This window comes from Lepidothrix coronata, unplaced genomic scaffold, assembly GCF_001604755.1.
Source record: "Lepidothrix coronata isolate B3197 unplaced genomic scaffold, Lepidothrix_coronata-1.0 Scaffold7, whole genome shotgun sequence".
Classification (NCBI taxonomy): Eukaryota; Metazoa; Chordata; class Aves; order Passeriformes; family Pipridae; genus Lepidothrix; species Lepidothrix coronata.
Window position 1 is genome coordinate 9,968,489 of NW_016690187.1, and position 18,725 is coordinate 9,987,213.

The window sequence follows — 18,725 nt, forward strand, 5'->3', positions numbered from 1 at the left end:
TTCGTATAGGAGTTTTAAATTGCCTGAAATGAATGACCATTTCTGACATTATGGAAGATAGCTGTTTGGGGCAGTCTAAATCTATATTATATAATTTTCACTGTCCTCTTGTTTATTTTCAAGTACTTTTCAATGAGTTAGTTTATAATAGCCCAGTCATATCTCATCTTGGATGTGTAAGAGATCAGCTCACTTTGAGTCTTTAAGATCAATACCAGAAGTTTCTCTAGCAGTATTTAATAAAGAAATAGATAGCAGACAGGAGAAGGGTATATGAAGTTTATTTCTCAAATCATTTAATGAAAGTGCATGTTTCCTTACAGTTGAATTGAGGCTTTTCTTTGAGAGAGGAATGATCTGTGGATAGAATCAGTATGCAGACTTCTTGTTTTAGTTGAGCTAGTCTTGAAGTTTAAACTGTACTTGTGCTGTGGTCTATGTGCACAGACCTATTGGAGCATAAGATTGTGAAATTAGCTAAAGTTTTGTGAATGGTGAGTTACAGTATTTGTTTCTAATCTGCTGTCTCTGAATATTCATTCTAGGAGCTGCAGTCAGAACATGCAAGACAAGCCTTTGCTCTGAAGGACAAAAACAAAACTGGTCTGATAACTGGGCTGGACTTCAATGAGATCATGGTTACCATTCGCTCACATATGCTAACTCCATTTGTGGAAGAAAATTTAGTTTCTGTAAGTGTAAAAAAAAGGGCCTTGAGTTCAGTGGTTTTTAGCTGTAATGCTTTAAGATGGTCCTGCTTCTCTCCCACTTTGTCGTCTACCTGCTTGTCACTGCCTTGGTGCTGGAGATTATAAGCTTCATAATAGAGTGGTCAGGGTGAAACATGGCAGCATTCCTTGGCTGCAGTAGTGAATAGGTTGGCAGTCTGATTTACATGTTTGAAGTGCCATTGGAAGCAGTTTGAGTTAGTCTACTGTACTTTCCACTAGAGCAGGGCAGACTTTGCTTGGCAAAGAAAGAATTGCAGAATTGTAGAACCATTTAGGTAGGAAGAAACCCTTAAAATCACCAAGTCCCATGGAAGTAATTTAGAACAAAAGGATTCAATTTTTATATTTGAATATATGACAAATCTCAGGAACTGGAGACTACTTACAGTTTTGTGCTTTTATATACTCTTGCATTCTTTTCTTTTTCAGATCAGAATTTGGAAAATCAGTATGTAGATTCTAGAGGTAGAATGGTTACGACTGTGGTAGTTTGGCAAGATCTGTAGGTAAAGTAATGACGTACAAGTTATAAACTTAAATAGCATGAAAATTATATAAGAATGAAATTTAGATAAAAGATAAAGTAATTACTTTTATCTTACTATCTTACCTATAAATCTTGCCTTGCCTTACTAATAAGGCATATTGTCTTCCATAGAATGTAGAGTATCTACTAATTTTAGACTTTGAAGTAGATGGTCATTGATGTATGTGATGCAGCAGTCAGTTAGTATCCTTATCTAAAGTAGCATTTGCATGCATTTTTCTTGTAGAAAATTACTCAGTGACACATTTAGTGTGTCTATCGGATATATTGAACAGTAATCTACTTACATGATTATTTCCTAATTGTTTCCTGATGTTCAATTTTTACTACAAAAATAGTATCCTGTCTAATAATTCTCCTCTCATGTTTCCATTAAAAATATCTTGAAATTACAGGAATAGAAGGATAACTTTAATTCTTTCATAATTTTCTCAAATGGATGTTTCTATAATTTGTAATTAGATGTTGTAGAAGGGCTTAAGGCACTTAACTGCATTCATTTCATTTTTAAAGGTAGCTGGTGGAACTGTTTCTCATCAGGTCAGCTTCTCCTTTTTCAATGCATTTAATGCCCTTTTGAATAACATGGATCTTGTTAGGAAGATATACAGTAATATAGCAGGTACAAGAAGAGATATTGAAGTCACAAAAGGTAAAGTATATTTCCTACATTTCATTAATTTTTTAATTCTGTCAATTTTGTAATCTGGTGATGGTTAAGGCAAGTCAGAAGCTGTAATGATATGCAAGGTTAGGGCTTCTGTAAAAGTGGTTTTTTTTAATTATGAGGGATTTTCGTCCTCATAGGTTAGTAAGTATTTTCAGTTAGCTCATTAAAGAGAAGATTCTGGCAGAAGTTGTGTTGCCCTTATTAGTTTGAATGGGTAACTGCAAGTCAGTATATTATTATATATATCTCATTGAAAGAGATGCATTGTTGCTTAGAGCTAGAAAGATCCTGGAGAATATGGTAAAATGGATTAAGTTTTAAGATCCATCATGAGTAATCTCTGCGTTGTTTTAGCTCTAGTTACTTTATTTATTATTAAATCTTTTTTTAGAAAAATTGTATGAATTTGTAACCTCGTAAGTACTTACTTGCCTGAGTGGTTTTGTATACAGTTTATGTCTGTTAGTACATGGCAAATCCCTGTGCATGTGAAAGGTTCCCATATTTAAGTCTTGCCACAGGCACGAGTGGATTGCTTCTGTAGTCATTTTATGGTAGATTTTATCAGCAATTTTATTACCTGTATGGATGACACCAGTCAAATCATTCTGTGGTAAAAACATACCAAATTATTTTTTCTTTTTCCTCTTTGTTTGGCTTATATTCCTGTGCTCTGCATAGGAAAGCATAAAATGCCTGTTTCCATCCTCCAAATTGTGCTAACAAATTGCCTAGCAATGTTTTTTGGTACAGATGCATAAATACATCTTGTTTGGGTTTGTGCCGAGAGAAAAGGCTGCTGTGTTTTCACTGCTCAGACTTGTTAATTTGGCTGGATGAATACCCAAGCTTGGAGTCATTCAGAACTAGAAGAGGAAGAAGTCTGGACAGGATGGCAGTAGATGAGTCAGTTGCCCTAAATGCTGTGAATAATGGACCATTATTCTATCCTGTTCTGTTTTGGAGAACTTTAGAAGCAAGAATCACAAATTGTGGGGGTCATTTTATTAAACTTTCTCATATGAGGGGTTTTGCTGTTTTTGATGAATTCTTACCATAAATCAGAGTTGCAGGGTCAGATTTGCTCTGTGTTGCAAAGGCCTGTTTCAGGATAGATGTTTTCCTAAAGATATCTTTCCCCTTTGCATTATGGATTCTTGGTGATAGACTTCATTTTTATGATATTAAAGTTATTTGTGACCATTTAAAGAGGAAATTTGACAAATAACCCAGTTGTTGTATTTCTGTTTCCCTTTTAAATCCAGAGGAATTTACCCACTCTGCAATCCACTTTGGACAAGTTACACCAATGGAAATAGATATTCTCTACCAACTTACAGATTTATACAGTGTTACCGGGTAACATAATGATTATTTTATCATTTTGCAACCATTATTTTTCTGTTTTCTGTGTGAAAACTACTTATTTTTGTCTTAATCTTACAAAGTTTTATGTTTCATTGTATTTCGTTACAGTAATTTGTTCAATGTAAAGTGATTTTGGTGTGTGCAGGGGTTTTGTAAGTGGATTGTGTATATCAAGCACAGTTATTAATTGTTCTATTATAGGTATACATATGAAATAGCAAAACAGTATAAAACACAGTACTTCCAAAAGGCTGCAATGCACTGGTTGATGTTTTGCGTGGATCTTTAATGCAAACAAGATCTTAGGTAGAAATAGCTAGAAATAGTTTAACTTGCGTATTATATCCCTTATTACTGGTAATCAAGAACTCGCTTCCGAATAACCCAAGCTCCCTTCATCTCCAAGCATTCTTTATTGCAGTGTAGCAGAGTTCTTAGGTGTGCATTCAAATATGACAGTCTTTTTCTAAACTCAGATGTACTCTGGGATGGGGTGGCCAGGAATACTGTGTTGAATATGTTTGATGTTTTATCTAACCGTAATTTGCTTTTCTCTGCCATGTGTAAAGGCGTTTAACTTTGGCAGATATTGAGAGAATAGCACCACTGGCTGAAGGTGCATTACCTTACAACCTGGCAGAACTCCAGAGGCAGGTGGGTAGAAGAATAAAATTGTTGAAATTATGGGAATGTTTGCATGTACTTGCAAATGAAAAATAAGATTAATACACTTTTAACAGATTCCTAACAAGTGAAACATGCTGTGTGTATTGCTGTAAGGATAGAAACAGGGCAGGCTATCAGACACTGTATGTGTCTAAATGAGGTATTAGATGTCATATTGAAGAATGGCCAGTTTAGGTACAAGCATGTGTAGATACTTGGATTCCTTATACCAAAAATACATCTGTTTGGTCCTGAAAAGGCTTTTCACAGGACACATCCCTCCATGAATTTCTCCAACATGAGTCCTTCCCATAGGCTGCAGTTCTTCATGAACTGCTCCAGTGTGGGTCCCTTCCACGGGATGCAGTCCTTCAGGAATAGCTCCAGCATGGGTCCCCTGTGGCATCACAGCCTCCTTTGGGCACATCCACCTGTTCCTGTGTGGGGTCCTCCAGGGACTGCAGGGGGATCTCTGCTCCACTGTGGACTTCCATGTGCTACAGAAGGACAACCTGCCTCACTGTGGTCTTCATCACAGGCTGCAGGGGAATCTCTGGTGCCTGGAGCACATCCTCCCCTCCTCCTTCACTGACCTTGGTGCCTGCAAAGTTGTTTCTTTGCCATGTTCTTACTCTTCTCTCCAGCTGCCATTATGCAGGGTTTTTTTTTTCCCCTTTTTAAATACCTTTTCCCAGAGGTGCTACCACTTCCACTGATGGACTTGGCCTTGGCCAGCAGTGGATCCATCCTGGAGCTGGCTGCCATTGGCTCTATCTGACGTGGGGGAAACTTCTATCAGCTTCTCACAGGAGCCACTTCTGTACCCTCCACCCCCAGCCTTGCCACACAAACTCAATATAGGTAGTAAAAAATATGAGTATTAAATGCAAAGCTTATAAATGTGGTCTTTTTTGAAAAATGGGATGAAATTATTGGCTTAACCATTCATCTGAAATAATAATTGGAGTTTACTTATTGGCAATCTGATCGAGACAGTAGAAGAGAAGGTCAAATGTATTGGGACTTATGAAAAGGGTAGAAATAAAAGATGAAAAATATCATAGTAGAAAGTTAACCCTTTATTTCACCAGACCTTTACATTCATGTTAGCTAGCTTTGCTTTTATTGTAGTTTCCTTAATATACATACACATGTATAGTACAGCATAAGAGTTCCAGGCAGTGCAGTAGGATGTTGACTATAGATAGTTTCTTACTTCAGTGGCTCTTTTAACAATGGTAAGAACTAAAGATATAAGGTCAAACATATGCAGGTGTTTAGGTTAAGTTTAGACTTTCCGCCACTAGTTACTAGATACCATATTGCTCACTTTCAAGAGTATTGCTTTCAAGTTGTGTTAAAAATAAATCTAGATTTTGGGGCTTATCTTCACTATATTTTTTGTTCAGCAGTCTGAGAGGTTTTCTCTTGATAGCAGATCTGTCTAATGGTAGTTAAGTTGTGGATTAAATTTTACCTTAACCTTGGATCAGAAGTACTGATGCTATTGGAACTCTCAACATAATGGGGTATCTGCTGTCCTGCTAATAGAAATATTCTGTTATATTCCATTCCATGCAAGATATATTTTAGGGAAATCCTTTTCCTGAAGCATTTTATGGGAGACTGCTCTCACAGGAGTAAATCAGGGGAAGTTAACTGTTAATAACGTAGAGATAATAATGCACTCAAGAAAATCCTTGACACGGTTACACATCAGATTTGGAATGGAAGACATCCATACATGTTGAATTACATGGCTGCATAATCATAATATATATAGGCCAGTTGCACACTAGTGGTTATTATGCATAACAAAAAGTAGGATCTGATCTTAAAAGTTTCTGATGCACAATCTTTGATTTATTTTTTACTGTTAGAACTTCATGAGAAATTGCAATTCCACACTGAGCTGTACATTCTCGATCAAGACAAGAAAAGACAGTAGTGTTCATCTGAACTGGTGCATTTTGCGAGGATGTCTCCACATCCTCTTTCCCCCAGTAATATCCAAAGGGAAGGAGGCTATCTATGTTTTCACATCTCGTATGAACATATGGCATAGTGCTGACTAAGTATGCCTTTGCGTACATCTCAGTAGATAAATATAATTTTTCACCCTCAAGATTCCCAGTTTCTTCCAATGTCTAAACAAATGTGTCCAATTTCTTCCAGTGTCCAACTCACTCTCTTTGAGTCTGTGTTAAGAGTTTATGGAATACCTATCGAGACATCCAAGGCTCTGATTCCCAAGTGGGCATAGCCTGGCTTGGGCTGGATTCTGCTCCCTGGCCATAACTCACTTGCACATAGATAGCTGAGCTTCTTAGAAATGAACTGCTGAGCAATCACATCTTGCAGCTCAGCATTTGTGACCCCAGTGATGGGTTGTGTTAAAATGCTGCTCCTGAATTGCAGTGATTCAGCAACCAATTCCCAAGTTGCTCACCCGCCTGGGCTGTTGGGGCAGGAGGACATGCAGCTGGCAGCAATGCCTTTGTCAGCCATTCCAAGCCATGCTGTCTCATAAAGTGAAATTCAGATTCCCTACCCTGGAGATGCCATTGACAGTACTGCTGCAGGTGGTCTGTGATAAAGTGGCAGCACAGTGACCACGACTGTGGCCTTTTTTGCCACATCAATGTCATGTATTTGCCAGCTGATGAGGGGTCCCAGGAGTCTATCTGAAAACGAAAGCTTGCATCTGTAAAGTCTTTTCTTTCTCAGCTATTGCAAAGAGGTTCCTTTAAGCAGTTATATCCACTACAAGATCTAGGATATGTATCAGTAACAGGAAAATCTTGACTTAGTTCAACTGATATGGTTGAAAAACAGTCCTATACAGAATATAGCAAGTCTTTCATATATAGGACTTTGATTGTATTTTAGTTACTGTTGTTAGAGCTGAATTTGATAATTTGGTTCTCTTTCAAACAGTTGGTCTGAAACACAGTGTCTGGACTGTTCTTGATGTTATTGCTCTGTTGTCCTTTGTTGTCCTTCAGCGATAAGATGTATCTGAGCCAATAAGTGTCCAAAACCTACTTAGTGGTAACTGTCTTCCTATGGATTCCTGGAGACAAGAATGATGGAATGGATTGACCCAGAAATGTGTATTCAGCATTTATCTAGGCTAATAAGAAATATTTTTTATGAAGTTTTGTAACAACATTCCTAACTGACAACTTTAGTTTTAGTCAGTGCCTTTTACTCACCTTTCTGAGTAGAAAAAATACTGACTTGATTTATTTTACATTTCAGAATTACCTTCATAGCTTGGCACTGTTATAAAATGAACTCACTGATAAAAATTTCACTCATCACTAGAAAAAAATATACTCTTTTCACAATCTTGAAGTAATACATTATATTTTCCTCTTACTCTACTTTCTGTGTTAAGACCAGACAGCAGAAAGCAAAGTAATTCCATTTTCTTTGATTTATAAGGAACAGTCTTTTATTAGACCTTATCCTAAGTGAACCCTATATTAACTTATTTAACTGTATTGACAAAATGAAAGATATTCCTTCATGAAGACCCATTTAGGTCCAGCTGTCCCTGGAAAACGAAACCAATTCTATAATCACTTTTATGTGATTTAAAAATTCCTTTGTAAAGAAAAATCTAAATTTTTACATAAAATCACTCTATATAGATTTAGTAGAAATGAAAATTAGCCTGCTTTCAACCATGTTTACTTTATTGTCAGTTTTTTTTCATTGTGTAAGATTTTTTTAAAGCCTAGCAGCTGAATATCCTATGGGGATGACAGCTACAGTAATTTTCTGTTTATAAATATTCATGATTTGAAAGCTATAGCATTAATTACATTCATTTGCATATCCATCTGAACACACAAGTAAACTGAAAACTTTGTGAACACTTATTTAATAATATAAAAGTGACATTTCCTTCAGAAAGAATTTGATTTTTAACATTCAGTGGTGTATTCATTAAGATTAATGTCTAAATGCAATGATTAGATTTTGATGAGAGCCATGTGAAGCTTAGAAAAAAAGAATAATCTTAAAACAGCTGAAAGGCAGCAGGTGTGCTAAACTAGGAGAAAATTTTTGTGGAAGAACTAGTTCTGCATCTAAGGCTTTTTGAGGTATATTATTGCATGTGTCTTTCATTTACATGAATCAAAAGGTTTGTATCTATATTTTTTAATTTATTTTTATGGGTTTGTTTTTATTATTTTTTTAATAGGAAATTATAGTGGTTTTGAAATATTGAGGATATTCTTCAAATTTATTGCTTCTATTTGCTTGTAAAAGCAGTACATTTGATTTATGCTTTTTTTATGCTGGTCCACATGTGCAGTTTTGGTGCTACCTAGAATTTCACTATTCTTCTCTGTTTACCTATATTGTGGGGGAGGAAAATGCCTTGTGGAGGGAAGTGGTTTTAGCTGTTTCTTTATTCTGTGAAAAAATTGTATAAAATGTAATTCATGTTTCTTTACAGATCATGATCTCATCTTGATCTCATAGGCTTTTGTCCTACACTGTGTATGTACAGTGTAACTTTATGCAGTAAAGGCAGGTTTTTGCACACCCAGTGTAACACCAGTCCCACCAGAGTAGGTTGCCCTGAGGTCCGTGTTGTTTGCAGTGGGTATTTCACTTTTTGGAACTTCAGAGCGCTGAACGTACCTTAGATCAGTAGCCTTGGTGAGTTAGCTGGGAAGTGTGCCAGTGATAATCCTTGTGAAGAATTCCTAATATGCCTCAGAGCAAAGCCTCCTGTGGCAGTCTGGGTTCTGTAGACATTCCAGCTGTGCTGTCAGGAGCACATCTGCTAACAATACACGGTACTTTTAAGAAAAACAGGCTTATGTTTGGGAATCAGACTTTTGTATCTGCTTTAATATGGAATTTAACAGTTAATATCTTGGCCCCTTATATGGCCCAGACAAATTATACTGCATAATATAAATAATCATCTTGTTTATGGTTGGAAGGAAATTTGGCCCGTCTTGCATACTTTATAGTACAAGTTTGTGAACACTTACATCTTGTTTATCAGTTACCTTGTTTCTCACAGCCATCTAATAATATGATTATGAGTCTGCAGATACTTTCTATGCAGACTTGTATCTATTTAGAACACTAACAGATTTATAGTAGTGACAATATATGTCATTGAAATGAGTGAGGTCAGCATTGTATCTGTAAATTAACAACTGCTTGAAAAAGTCTTGTGGAGAATTCTTTGGGGAATAATTGACTTTCTACTTCTTTTGAAAACATGAAATGTCATATTTATGCTATGCATTAATGTATATGTAATCGTAAAGTATGTCCTGTGCTGATAGACCCTGTCTGTGAGATACTGAATTCCTTTTGAGATATTTTGAGTCAAAACGGAGTTCCATGCCTTACAAATTCAACGGCAATGGAATGGAAAATAGCAAAGTTGTTTTGAGTTTCTGTCTCTTTTTCTTGACCATAGTTGTTACTAGTGTGCTGGTTTTGGCACAAACAGGAATATGAAAGGAAGAATATTTTCTAAAAGGAGTATTTGAAAAATATGGTTCATTCATTAGGTGTAATATAGTAATTTATTTTTTTCTTCCTCCTTAACATAAAGCTACCAATTTTTATCAGGTTCTTTCTGTAACATTATGAAAGCCATGTTTTCCCATGCAGATTTTCAAGTTGGTTTTTTTTTTCTCCTCACACAGCAATCTTTTGGACAATTAGGCAGACCTATTTGGCTCCAGGCAGCTGAGTCAGCTTACAGGTTCACTTTGGGCTCAATTGCTGGAGGTGAGTAATATTTCTGCTTTCTGTTTTCAAGCTTGGGTTAGTTTAACACTTTCACCAGACTATTTGATCTCATCTGAGGTGCATTTCTTGGTTATACATGTGAAGAATTGGATAATGGAACTGTTTTGATTGTGCTGTTCCCTTTCTTTCCTTATCACTTGGGTTCTAGAATCCCTCCACAGTCCTTTGAAACTCTACTCCAGTAACAAATTTCCTTATTTGTAATTCAGATTGGTTTTCTTCATTCTACACACCGTTTTTATTTAATAGTGTGATCCATTCTCCTTGAGACTTTTTTTCTAGACCTTTGGTATTGCTCTTTCTTTGCTTCCAACATGTCTTACCAGCTTATGTCTTCTTTGTGTTTAAATAAATGCTGTAGAAAATCATCACAGTAATTACATACTACACCAACAATGATGTTGCAGAAATAATACTCCAAATGCTTTCTTACAGCTGTTGGTGCTACTGCAGTGTATCCCATAGACCTGGTGAAAACTCGTATGCAGAATCAGCGCTCCACGGGTTCAGTCGTAGGAGAGTTGATGTATAAAAACAGCTTTGACTGCTTTAAAAAGGTTTTGCGTTTTGAAGGCTTTTTTGGTCTTTACAGAGGTAAGTGAATAAAAAAAAAGGTGTACATATATCAAGTTGGTAATTTTCTGTCCCCTCTCCCTTTTTTCTAATACCTCAACAGCTGGTTTCCTATGGGAAAATCAGGATACTTGATTTCATGTACAATTTTGCTTTCATTTCAGAGCTCAATATTCATCTTCCATTGAGCACCCTTCATCATAAATAATTACTGGGAAAAACTGGGCATTTTTTTGTTGTTGTTACTAACTTACTCCTTGCTGCTTAAGTTGTTTAAAGTCCTAATTTTTGGGGTGTAAGTGTTGTGGACCTGATTGTGGACAAATTGAGGATTGCAACTTTTGGCTCGAGTCAAACATTGGGAGTGGATTATCATCTGAGGAATAAACATCCATTTTACTGCAAATATTTCTTTCTTAAGAGACAAAAGACAGTCATTTTGAAATGTACCTGTAAACTGGATGCCAGATCTTATGCCTCATTCTTTTGCAGGTAGTGGGACTTGTTTCATGATTTTATCCCATGAACAAAAATTGCATCCTGCTGTTGAATTATTTTGCTCTATTAAAATATCAACAGTGGAACTCAGAAAATTGTAATTTAAAAAAAGAATAAAACTCTAAAATACAGGTTAAGAATTCAGTTCCTTATCAGTTAGACTGGAAGTTATCTAATATCTTGTTTTAGCTTAGAAGATTCTGAAAGAGTTTTTATCACATTGGTAAGGTGACTTACATACAGGGTACATGCTTGCCAGTTCTCTGAAATAGATGTTTGGTTGAATCTCTATTTTTAATTGTAATTTCACAGAACTTAATGAAGTTCACAATTTTCTTAAGGCTCAGTAAGGTAATTATTAATTGGCACACCTTTCTTTTTTTTGGTTGGAGCAAAGTCACTCACTTCTGTGATGGTCACAGCATTTTGCTTTATAAAGGACAGTATCTAAGTACATGTGAAAGCCTGTGGGTTCTGGCTAAAGAGTGTTTTGTAGTCTTGCAGGATTTTGCTATGAAAGTGAGTAAAGGGAGGAATAAGTTGATGAAAGATTAATGAAATATCTGTAGTCTCTGTAAATTACATCTTACTGGTAAATTGTTTTCCTTTTTTGTTGCTAAATCTTTCACAAAAGCAAATAGTCTTTGAGTTACATCTATGAGACTATTTCTATAGTGCTGTTCTACAGTACTGTTTTCTTTCTCTTGCCCCCCTGCCTCATTTTTGCACAGGAGCATCTAAAACTGATCATTAATTATTTTTAATTTGGTTTCCTAACCTTCCTCAAACACTTTGAAACTAATGATGATTCCATTGATGAGTTAAAAGCAGTGCTTTACACTAAAGAAAAAATGCACTTGTTTGAAAGAAGGTCAGTTTGCTAAACTTTTTAGTAGTCTGTTTAGTAATTGTCTTTAAGATAGTTTAGTGTAAGAAGTTCATGTAGTTGTTTTGAAAATGTTACAATTAATGGTCAGCATGTTGCTAAGATTTTGGATGCATAGAATTAGATGGTCTGTGGAAGTATATTAAAAAGCAGAAACATTTATGGTTCTTACATTCCTGAGCTGGATTATCCTAATTGTACTGTAATATAACTATATGTATATACTGTAATGTAATGGTAGTCTACAGTAGTTGTTTACTGCAGTTTAAAAGATAGAACTCAATGCATACTGGAAATTCATAATTTTAAAAAACTTATAATTTTTGGTCAAGAAAATTAAGATGCTTTTGAGTCCTGGCATCCAACTTTGGAACTAATGAAGTATCTTCTAAAGTCCCTCACTAGACCATGCAGGTCCCAGGTTCTCTGGCACACCAAATGTGTGTGCCCGATGAATTCAGCATGAAAGGGAGTGGAGGGATTGTCTTGTGGGTTTTTGTCTGGTAGTTTTGGGTTTTTTAAGTGTAGGCATTGCTGAAGTGGGTTGTCTTTTTGTGGTAGATCAGAGATTCAGACTGGGAGGGCACCATTTCTATTTGTTATTGTCAGCCTTTCTTTGTATTTAATAACTACCTTTCCTCAGCGTAGTAAGTCTGGAAATCGCACAGAAAGTGCTACTTTGGAAGAAAACACTACACTGCATACATTAACTACTGCACTTTCTATTTAGGTACATTTGTTCTGAGCTTCCTTTTAAGAAAGTAGCATAAAAATTCTGCGGGCTGAGTATTTTGGGAATTTTGAACATTTAAAATTAATTTTTAGCTGTGATTCTTTTCACTTAATGAATAGGGAAAGCTGCATCAAGACGGTTTTGTTGCTGTGGGATTTTTTGTTAGTTAACTGGCAAACACTTTTGACAAAATGATATTCTATAATTATGGAATAACTTTAGGAAGTGACCACATCTAATAAAAATAAGCCTTTTGAGTTTATAGCCTATGCATATGCCAAAATGACCGTGGAGAAAATGGATTTAAAAATAGCAGATGTAGTTATAATGTGGTATGTTAGGAAGTTAAGACTGCCATCTACTGATTTTTTTCTTAAATCTATTAGTTCTTAGAAAAGTGTGTGTGCTTTTGTCAAATGACATTTCATTTTGATAATAGCTATTTTCCAGGAGCAAGGGCCTTGTCAAAATCAGTTTCTATCCACTAATACTTCCTCTTAGTGAGATAAAAAATGCTTAATATGAATAGGGTTTAAAGAAGTTCATGCTACCATGTTGAACTAAAAGGGGAAAATCCTTCATATCCTTAGTTGACTGGAGCCTTCAGAAAACTCAGATTAGTGAGTCAGGTAGAAGTGATTTGATAATTTATCATAGTTATGCTTATATCTCACAATTACTCTCCTATTTTAAAAAGCTATTGCAAGCCTTTGCATGGGAAAATGATGTTAAGGGGCTAAAAAAGTCGAACAAACTATTATGTAGTAGGCATATCCAAGGTGTATGTTTGATCTCTACACTTTTTTTTTCCTTCTGTACAGCAGCAGTAGCAGGCTTGACTTAGTTGAGGAAGTCAGATCTGGTCACCCTTTTCTTTATCATTTTCAACAGAAATTGTAATATAAAATTGTACTGGTATGAATATGCAGTGCTCTAGCAGCATCTCGTGCTTGAATGCCATCCACCGCAAAGGATATCCCCTGTGCAGAAAGGCATTTCTGTACAGCACTTATAAAATACTAATTTCTCTATTAGGAAGATAATGTTGCCTTATGATGTCTTTGTTTCTATAGGCTTGTTACCACAGCTGATAGGTGTTGCTCCAGAAAAGGCTATTAAGCTAACTGTACGTATCTTTTTTTTTTTTCTCCTTGGCATCCTTTTGTTTGTTAACATGCACAGGATTTATTTCCTAAAATGTGTGAAAGATGACCACTTACAAGCACTCTAATATATCTGTATACAGATGTACTTGATATTTATTAATAAGGAGGAAAAATAACTCAAAATAGTGTGTAATATATTGTATCTTTATTAGGTTAATGACTTTGTCAGAGACAAATTTACTACGAAAGATGGTTCCATTCCGTTCCCTGCAGAGGTCCTTGCTGGAGGCTGTGTAAGTATCTGTCCTGTATTCCTAGGAAAAATTGATTCTCGGTCATGTGCAGAATAGTTGGAATGACAGTTAATGAGTGTGCTTTGTCAATTTGAACAGGAGTGTTCTTTTTTCTCCCAGTCACAAGTACTAAACCAAGTATTTTTTCTGTTTGGAAAGTTTTGCGTACTTCTGAGTTAAGTTTCCTTGGAATTACATGCTTAAACTACTTCTTTTGGCCCAGTATGTAACAGTTTCAGCAGTGGTTTTATTCACAAAGGCTAAAGAGAAGGTGCCTATTCTCCCTTTCCATATGTTCTACTTGGTTGCTGTTCATCATTTGTTTGGGAAGATACAGATATTCCTTGAGAATGGATTATAGACGTGATTGAGTTTCCTTTGGGGGCAGGAGTGGAGGTGGCTAGAATGGTTTTAAAAAATCCTTTTCTTGCTGAATATTTTAAAAAGGAAAAGAAATACCCTCTCTAACTTGCTAGATGTGAATTTTTTTTCTGTTTGCGAAATGTGGAAAAAATGAATGATGTAGCCTTACCTTTCAGGTAACAGGTATGAGTGAATTGTCCATTTAAATGACTTTGTATAAAATGTAGCTGCTAATTACATCCCTCGTCTAAATACAGTTAAAAAACATGCTGTGTTTTTGTTTGGATTGAGGGTTGAAATTCAGTGGATGTTTTAGCAATCTGTAAGTGGTTCGAATTGATATTGATGATAGATTTCTCTTGGTTTTGCACATTGGCTAATTTCATTTGTGGGATTCTCCTACAGTTCTTAACCCTATAAAATGTTTAAGGCTTGAGACAGGTTTCTTTTGTAGCAGAGAACACTAATAACTTCCAGTTGAGTAGGCTGACAGGCTGGTATAAAACCTCCTCAGCTTACAACAAAACCTGGGGCAGAAAGGTTGTTGACCTCTGCAAACTTTTAATTCAAAGAAACAGCCCTGAAGGGAGGCTGCTTATAGTTCTGCCTGATTGAATTTGACAGCCTGGTACATGGTTGAGTCTTCACCTGTCAGTGTACAAAGTTTATTTTCTGAGAAATGTGAGAAAGCAGCTATAATGTGTAGCTAGCAGAAGACTAACCTTTTTCTAGAAAGCTCAGTAACAGAGAAAGCACATACAGGTCATTTATAACAGAAGCTAATATAATTCATTAGTGTTTTTCTCTGTGTTGTGTTTAAATTCATAATTAAAAACAAACATCAGATAATTTTATTATTTTACATTATTTTGTACTGAAATATATAATATATTGAAATATATAGTATTAAATTCAATCTACATTAGAGGCTTTTCCACTTCGTGGTAGGTACTTCTTTTTCAAATTAACTTCATTGTCTGACTGTAGTGAACATGCAAAAATTGGGGAGAAACTGAATTTCAGATAAGCTTTCAGAAATTTGGATGTTTCTGTGAAGCTGAACGGATTTGTAATCTGTCCAAACACAACACTTTGTTCTAGCTGACTGTCTTAGCTGATATTCTCATCTCCTTTTTCAAGATAATATTCATCTCACTCAATCTGGGAAAATTTTAAACAAAATTATAGAAGAGCTGTTGGCCACAGTTTAGCAACCTGGGGGGTGTTTCTTTGTAGCTTCCTCTGGATCATCGGATAATCTTACCACTTGGTGACTTCTCTGTTTGTACTGCTGCTTAGTTACATTTCAGCAATTCCACTTCTTCCTAAATACCAGAATCTTTGTTGGCAAGCTTATGCAGTTAGAAGTCTGAAAGTGTAAGTTCATTGAAGGAGGACCAAGTTGATGTTAGTCTTTTTTATCCTTGTACCTTTTAATCCTAATTGTGACAGCTCTTTTTTATTTTGACTTGCTCTGAAATAGTGTTATCTTTGCACTTTTCATGTTCATTTTGTACTGTTTTTCTACAAAATACTATGGGATGTAACCAACAGTTACATCCAAGGAAGTGCCACGAGTAAGTTTACTCCATTTCCTTGTGCAGGGGCACACAAGGCTGTGTGCTTTGTGTTTGAGTGATGCTACCTTTCTTTTTCATTTTTCCTTTATTCTCTTCCTTCTCTCTTTGTTAGTTCAAAATGATGGGTTACTATGGGATTGTTTGGGGTTCATACATGACAAAATTATTTTCAGCATCTGGATTTGGGTAACTTGGTTTTTTGTGGCTTTTCTTTACTGTTCAACACTTAAATGTCTTGCTAATAGTGCACTATAAATATAGGCTAAATTTAAAATATACTTTTTACCTTGCCATAATATCAGAAGAAGTAGCATTATATCTGTATGTAGTTCTCAGAGTTGTACTTATTACTGTCTCTGACTGTCAGTTGCCTCTGTTTAGTGTTGAACCATCTCCTCATTAACAGCAATAATGCAGTTTTTCATCATTTCTGCTGTGGAACTGCTAGTGGATGAGCCAGATGAGCAAGTTGTATTTGCAGCCATTTTAGAGTTTACAGCAGAGGCCTTCCATGCTTTTGAAGCCTTCCCTCTTGCAAGGTGTCCAGAAACACACCGTGCATACCACATACCACATCAGTCCTCAAACAGCAACCAAAAAAATTCTTGTGAGGAAGTGGAGGCAGCTTGGGAAAGGTTCCAGCAGACATAGCAATTTTCTCCTCTCTGGATGGCAGTGCTGTATCAAAACTTATGAATGGTGTTGCAGTCTTCTAAGACCCACACATGAGGACAGGTGAACCTTTACATTAAGACCTTGCCTAGGCTGTTCAGTATCTCAGCTCTGGAGTGTGTGCAAGCAGTGTTGGACCATCCAGCAAAGGGGCTGCTCACAGGCGTGGGCCTCATCCAGCTATGCTGATGCCCAGAGACTGTATCTCTTTGGCCAAAATCATACATCTCAGACTTCAACTATTCTCAGCTTCTGTAAGCTTGTGGAATGAACTCCCATTTTCATTTAGAGGAAATGTCTTGATTCTCACAGCAGTTAGCAAAGACACCTTCCCAGGCAGTGGCCTGTTTATATGGTCAGCTGCCTGTCGGTTGTCTTTCCTTCCTTACTGCAGGGCAGGGACCTCCCACAGGCAGCCTGTGCCCTGTGCTCCATTAAACCTACCTGCTGGCTGCTGGGCAGTGTAAATGTCACTGGGAAGTGTAGGGTCTGCTCTGTCAGAGCCCAGATATTCCCAGCTGCTCTCAAGCTGTTGCTGTATTTGAGAACTGCAGAGCAGCTACGTGGGGCAGCTCGGTTACAGCAGTCAGGTCATACTTGTCAATGAAAGGGCTCTGGTCCCTGATGGATGAAACTGATATCCCATCTTCCTACCTTCCTGAGAGTATGCTGGTTTGTTAATCATCAACAGGACTATCCACATTTATGCATGTTCAGAGCAAACAATTTCTTTCCCTACAGTTACTGCAATTAATTGAATTACATTTCATTACAATTCAGTGATTAACCTGCATTCCTGCCTTTGGAGTTTTCAGTTACTGGTAGCTTTGAGTTGCAGGGAGACTGAGTGAGGCTTTGGCAGTGCTTTCCTCTATCCCACCAGAGGCCTGGGAAGCAGAGAGTGCATGCCTGATATGGACAGTGCTTCCAAAGGAGCTCACATGCATGACACATGTGAGTACATGGAGAGGGGAAGGTGCTGTAGGGCAACTGCTCATCCCCACCTGGGAAGTGATTTACTCATCCAATGCTGAGTAAATGATTCATAATTACTGTTACAGGAGACAGAGATGTTGTGATTTTAGGCTGTAATTCCTATGAGTTACACAGGAAGAGATGGATTGATTCCTCCCATCATTGCAATGTGCATGGTGCTTAGCATTTCGAACGGATGAATCGTGTTGCATCAGAAAGATGTTTTTGCTTTATACGGCAGGGAGGAAGAGGATGTGGAGTGCCAGGCAGAAAGGGTCTAGGAACCCTCACTGAGGTGTAGGCAGTGCATCTGTTGATAATTAGGGGTTGGGATATGTGTGTGTGTTTGCACATACATACACCGAGAGGTCCAAATTTACCACTGATTTTAAAAGTTTTATAAACATTAAATCTAACATTTAGTCTAAATATTTTGGTATACTTGTAAAAAATAATTTTCATACATTTATTAATATATACATACATACAAACGTGTATATGGCTTTATCAAGCAAATAGAAATGTGTCAAATATTTATTTTTGAAAAAATAATTTAAAATGTTAATGATTTTGTTTAACGAACACAAAACTATAGAATTATAGCTGTCAGGCTACTTTTCCTTCAAAATCCTGAAGATACTCTGCTTCTTTTATTATACTTTAAACAGATGAAGTTAGAAGCAGAATTAAACTTTACTACTTTATCTTGATCTCTGTTGTGGACATTTAAAATCTTTGAGAAAATGGTTGTTTTTAATAAAAGAGACAGTAAGCTTACTGTAGGTTCATGAAAAATGACAGCTTTGCCTTGAGAAAGAAGTGCAAGGTTTTTTTGTTGTTTTTAAACAAGTCTGGTTTAAGTAACATCTTATTTCAGCTGCTTGTATGGGACATAGCTGTAGTCCAGGATGTGGTGGGTTCAAAAAGGAAGGAAGGAAGGAAGGGCTTGAAATAGGCCTCTCCCCCTTTGTAGCATATGCCTCTGGGGTGGAATTGGAAAGGGCAAGAGGTCTCATGTTGCAGGGTCATTTGTGTATTTCCTTCAGCCTTTGGCATGTCATGGGGCGTTTGCTGTGGGATCTCAAACTACATCTTTTCTTTCATAACCTTTGCTGTCAGATTTAGTTCCTTCATTTGCTCCTTGTAGAGTTATTTTACATGACATTAAGGTTAAGTAGAAGCTTTTATTACTGGTATTTTTGATGTGTATGAATAACCTCCATTCTGAAACAAATTTGTCAACCTTTTTTAAAGTGTCTGTTGCAATT

The 18,725-nt window shown here is 36.5% G+C and overlaps 1 protein-coding gene across 3 annotated transcripts in view; it reads left to right on the forward strand.

Moving 5' to 3' along the window:
* SLC25A12 (solute carrier family 25 member 12) overlaps positions 1-18,725 on the forward strand; it is a 48,781-nt gene that overhangs the window by 21,157 nt on the left and 8,899 nt on the right. For all 3 annotated transcript variants that reach the window (XM_017835898.1, XM_017835907.1, XM_017835916.1), the window contains 8 exons: positions 546-692; positions 1,792-1,930; positions 3,214-3,307; positions 3,886-3,970; positions 9,673-9,757; positions 10,214-10,372; positions 13,542-13,594; positions 13,787-13,867. In XM_017835898.1, the coding sequence (XP_017691387.1) occupies positions 546-692; positions 1,792-1,930; positions 3,214-3,307; positions 3,886-3,970; positions 9,673-9,757; positions 10,214-10,372; positions 13,542-13,594; positions 13,787-13,867 (843 nt within the window). The remainder of the gene's footprint in view (positions 1-545; positions 693-1,791; positions 1,931-3,213; positions 3,308-3,885; positions 3,971-9,672; positions 9,758-10,213; positions 10,373-13,541; positions 13,595-13,786; positions 13,868-18,725) is intronic.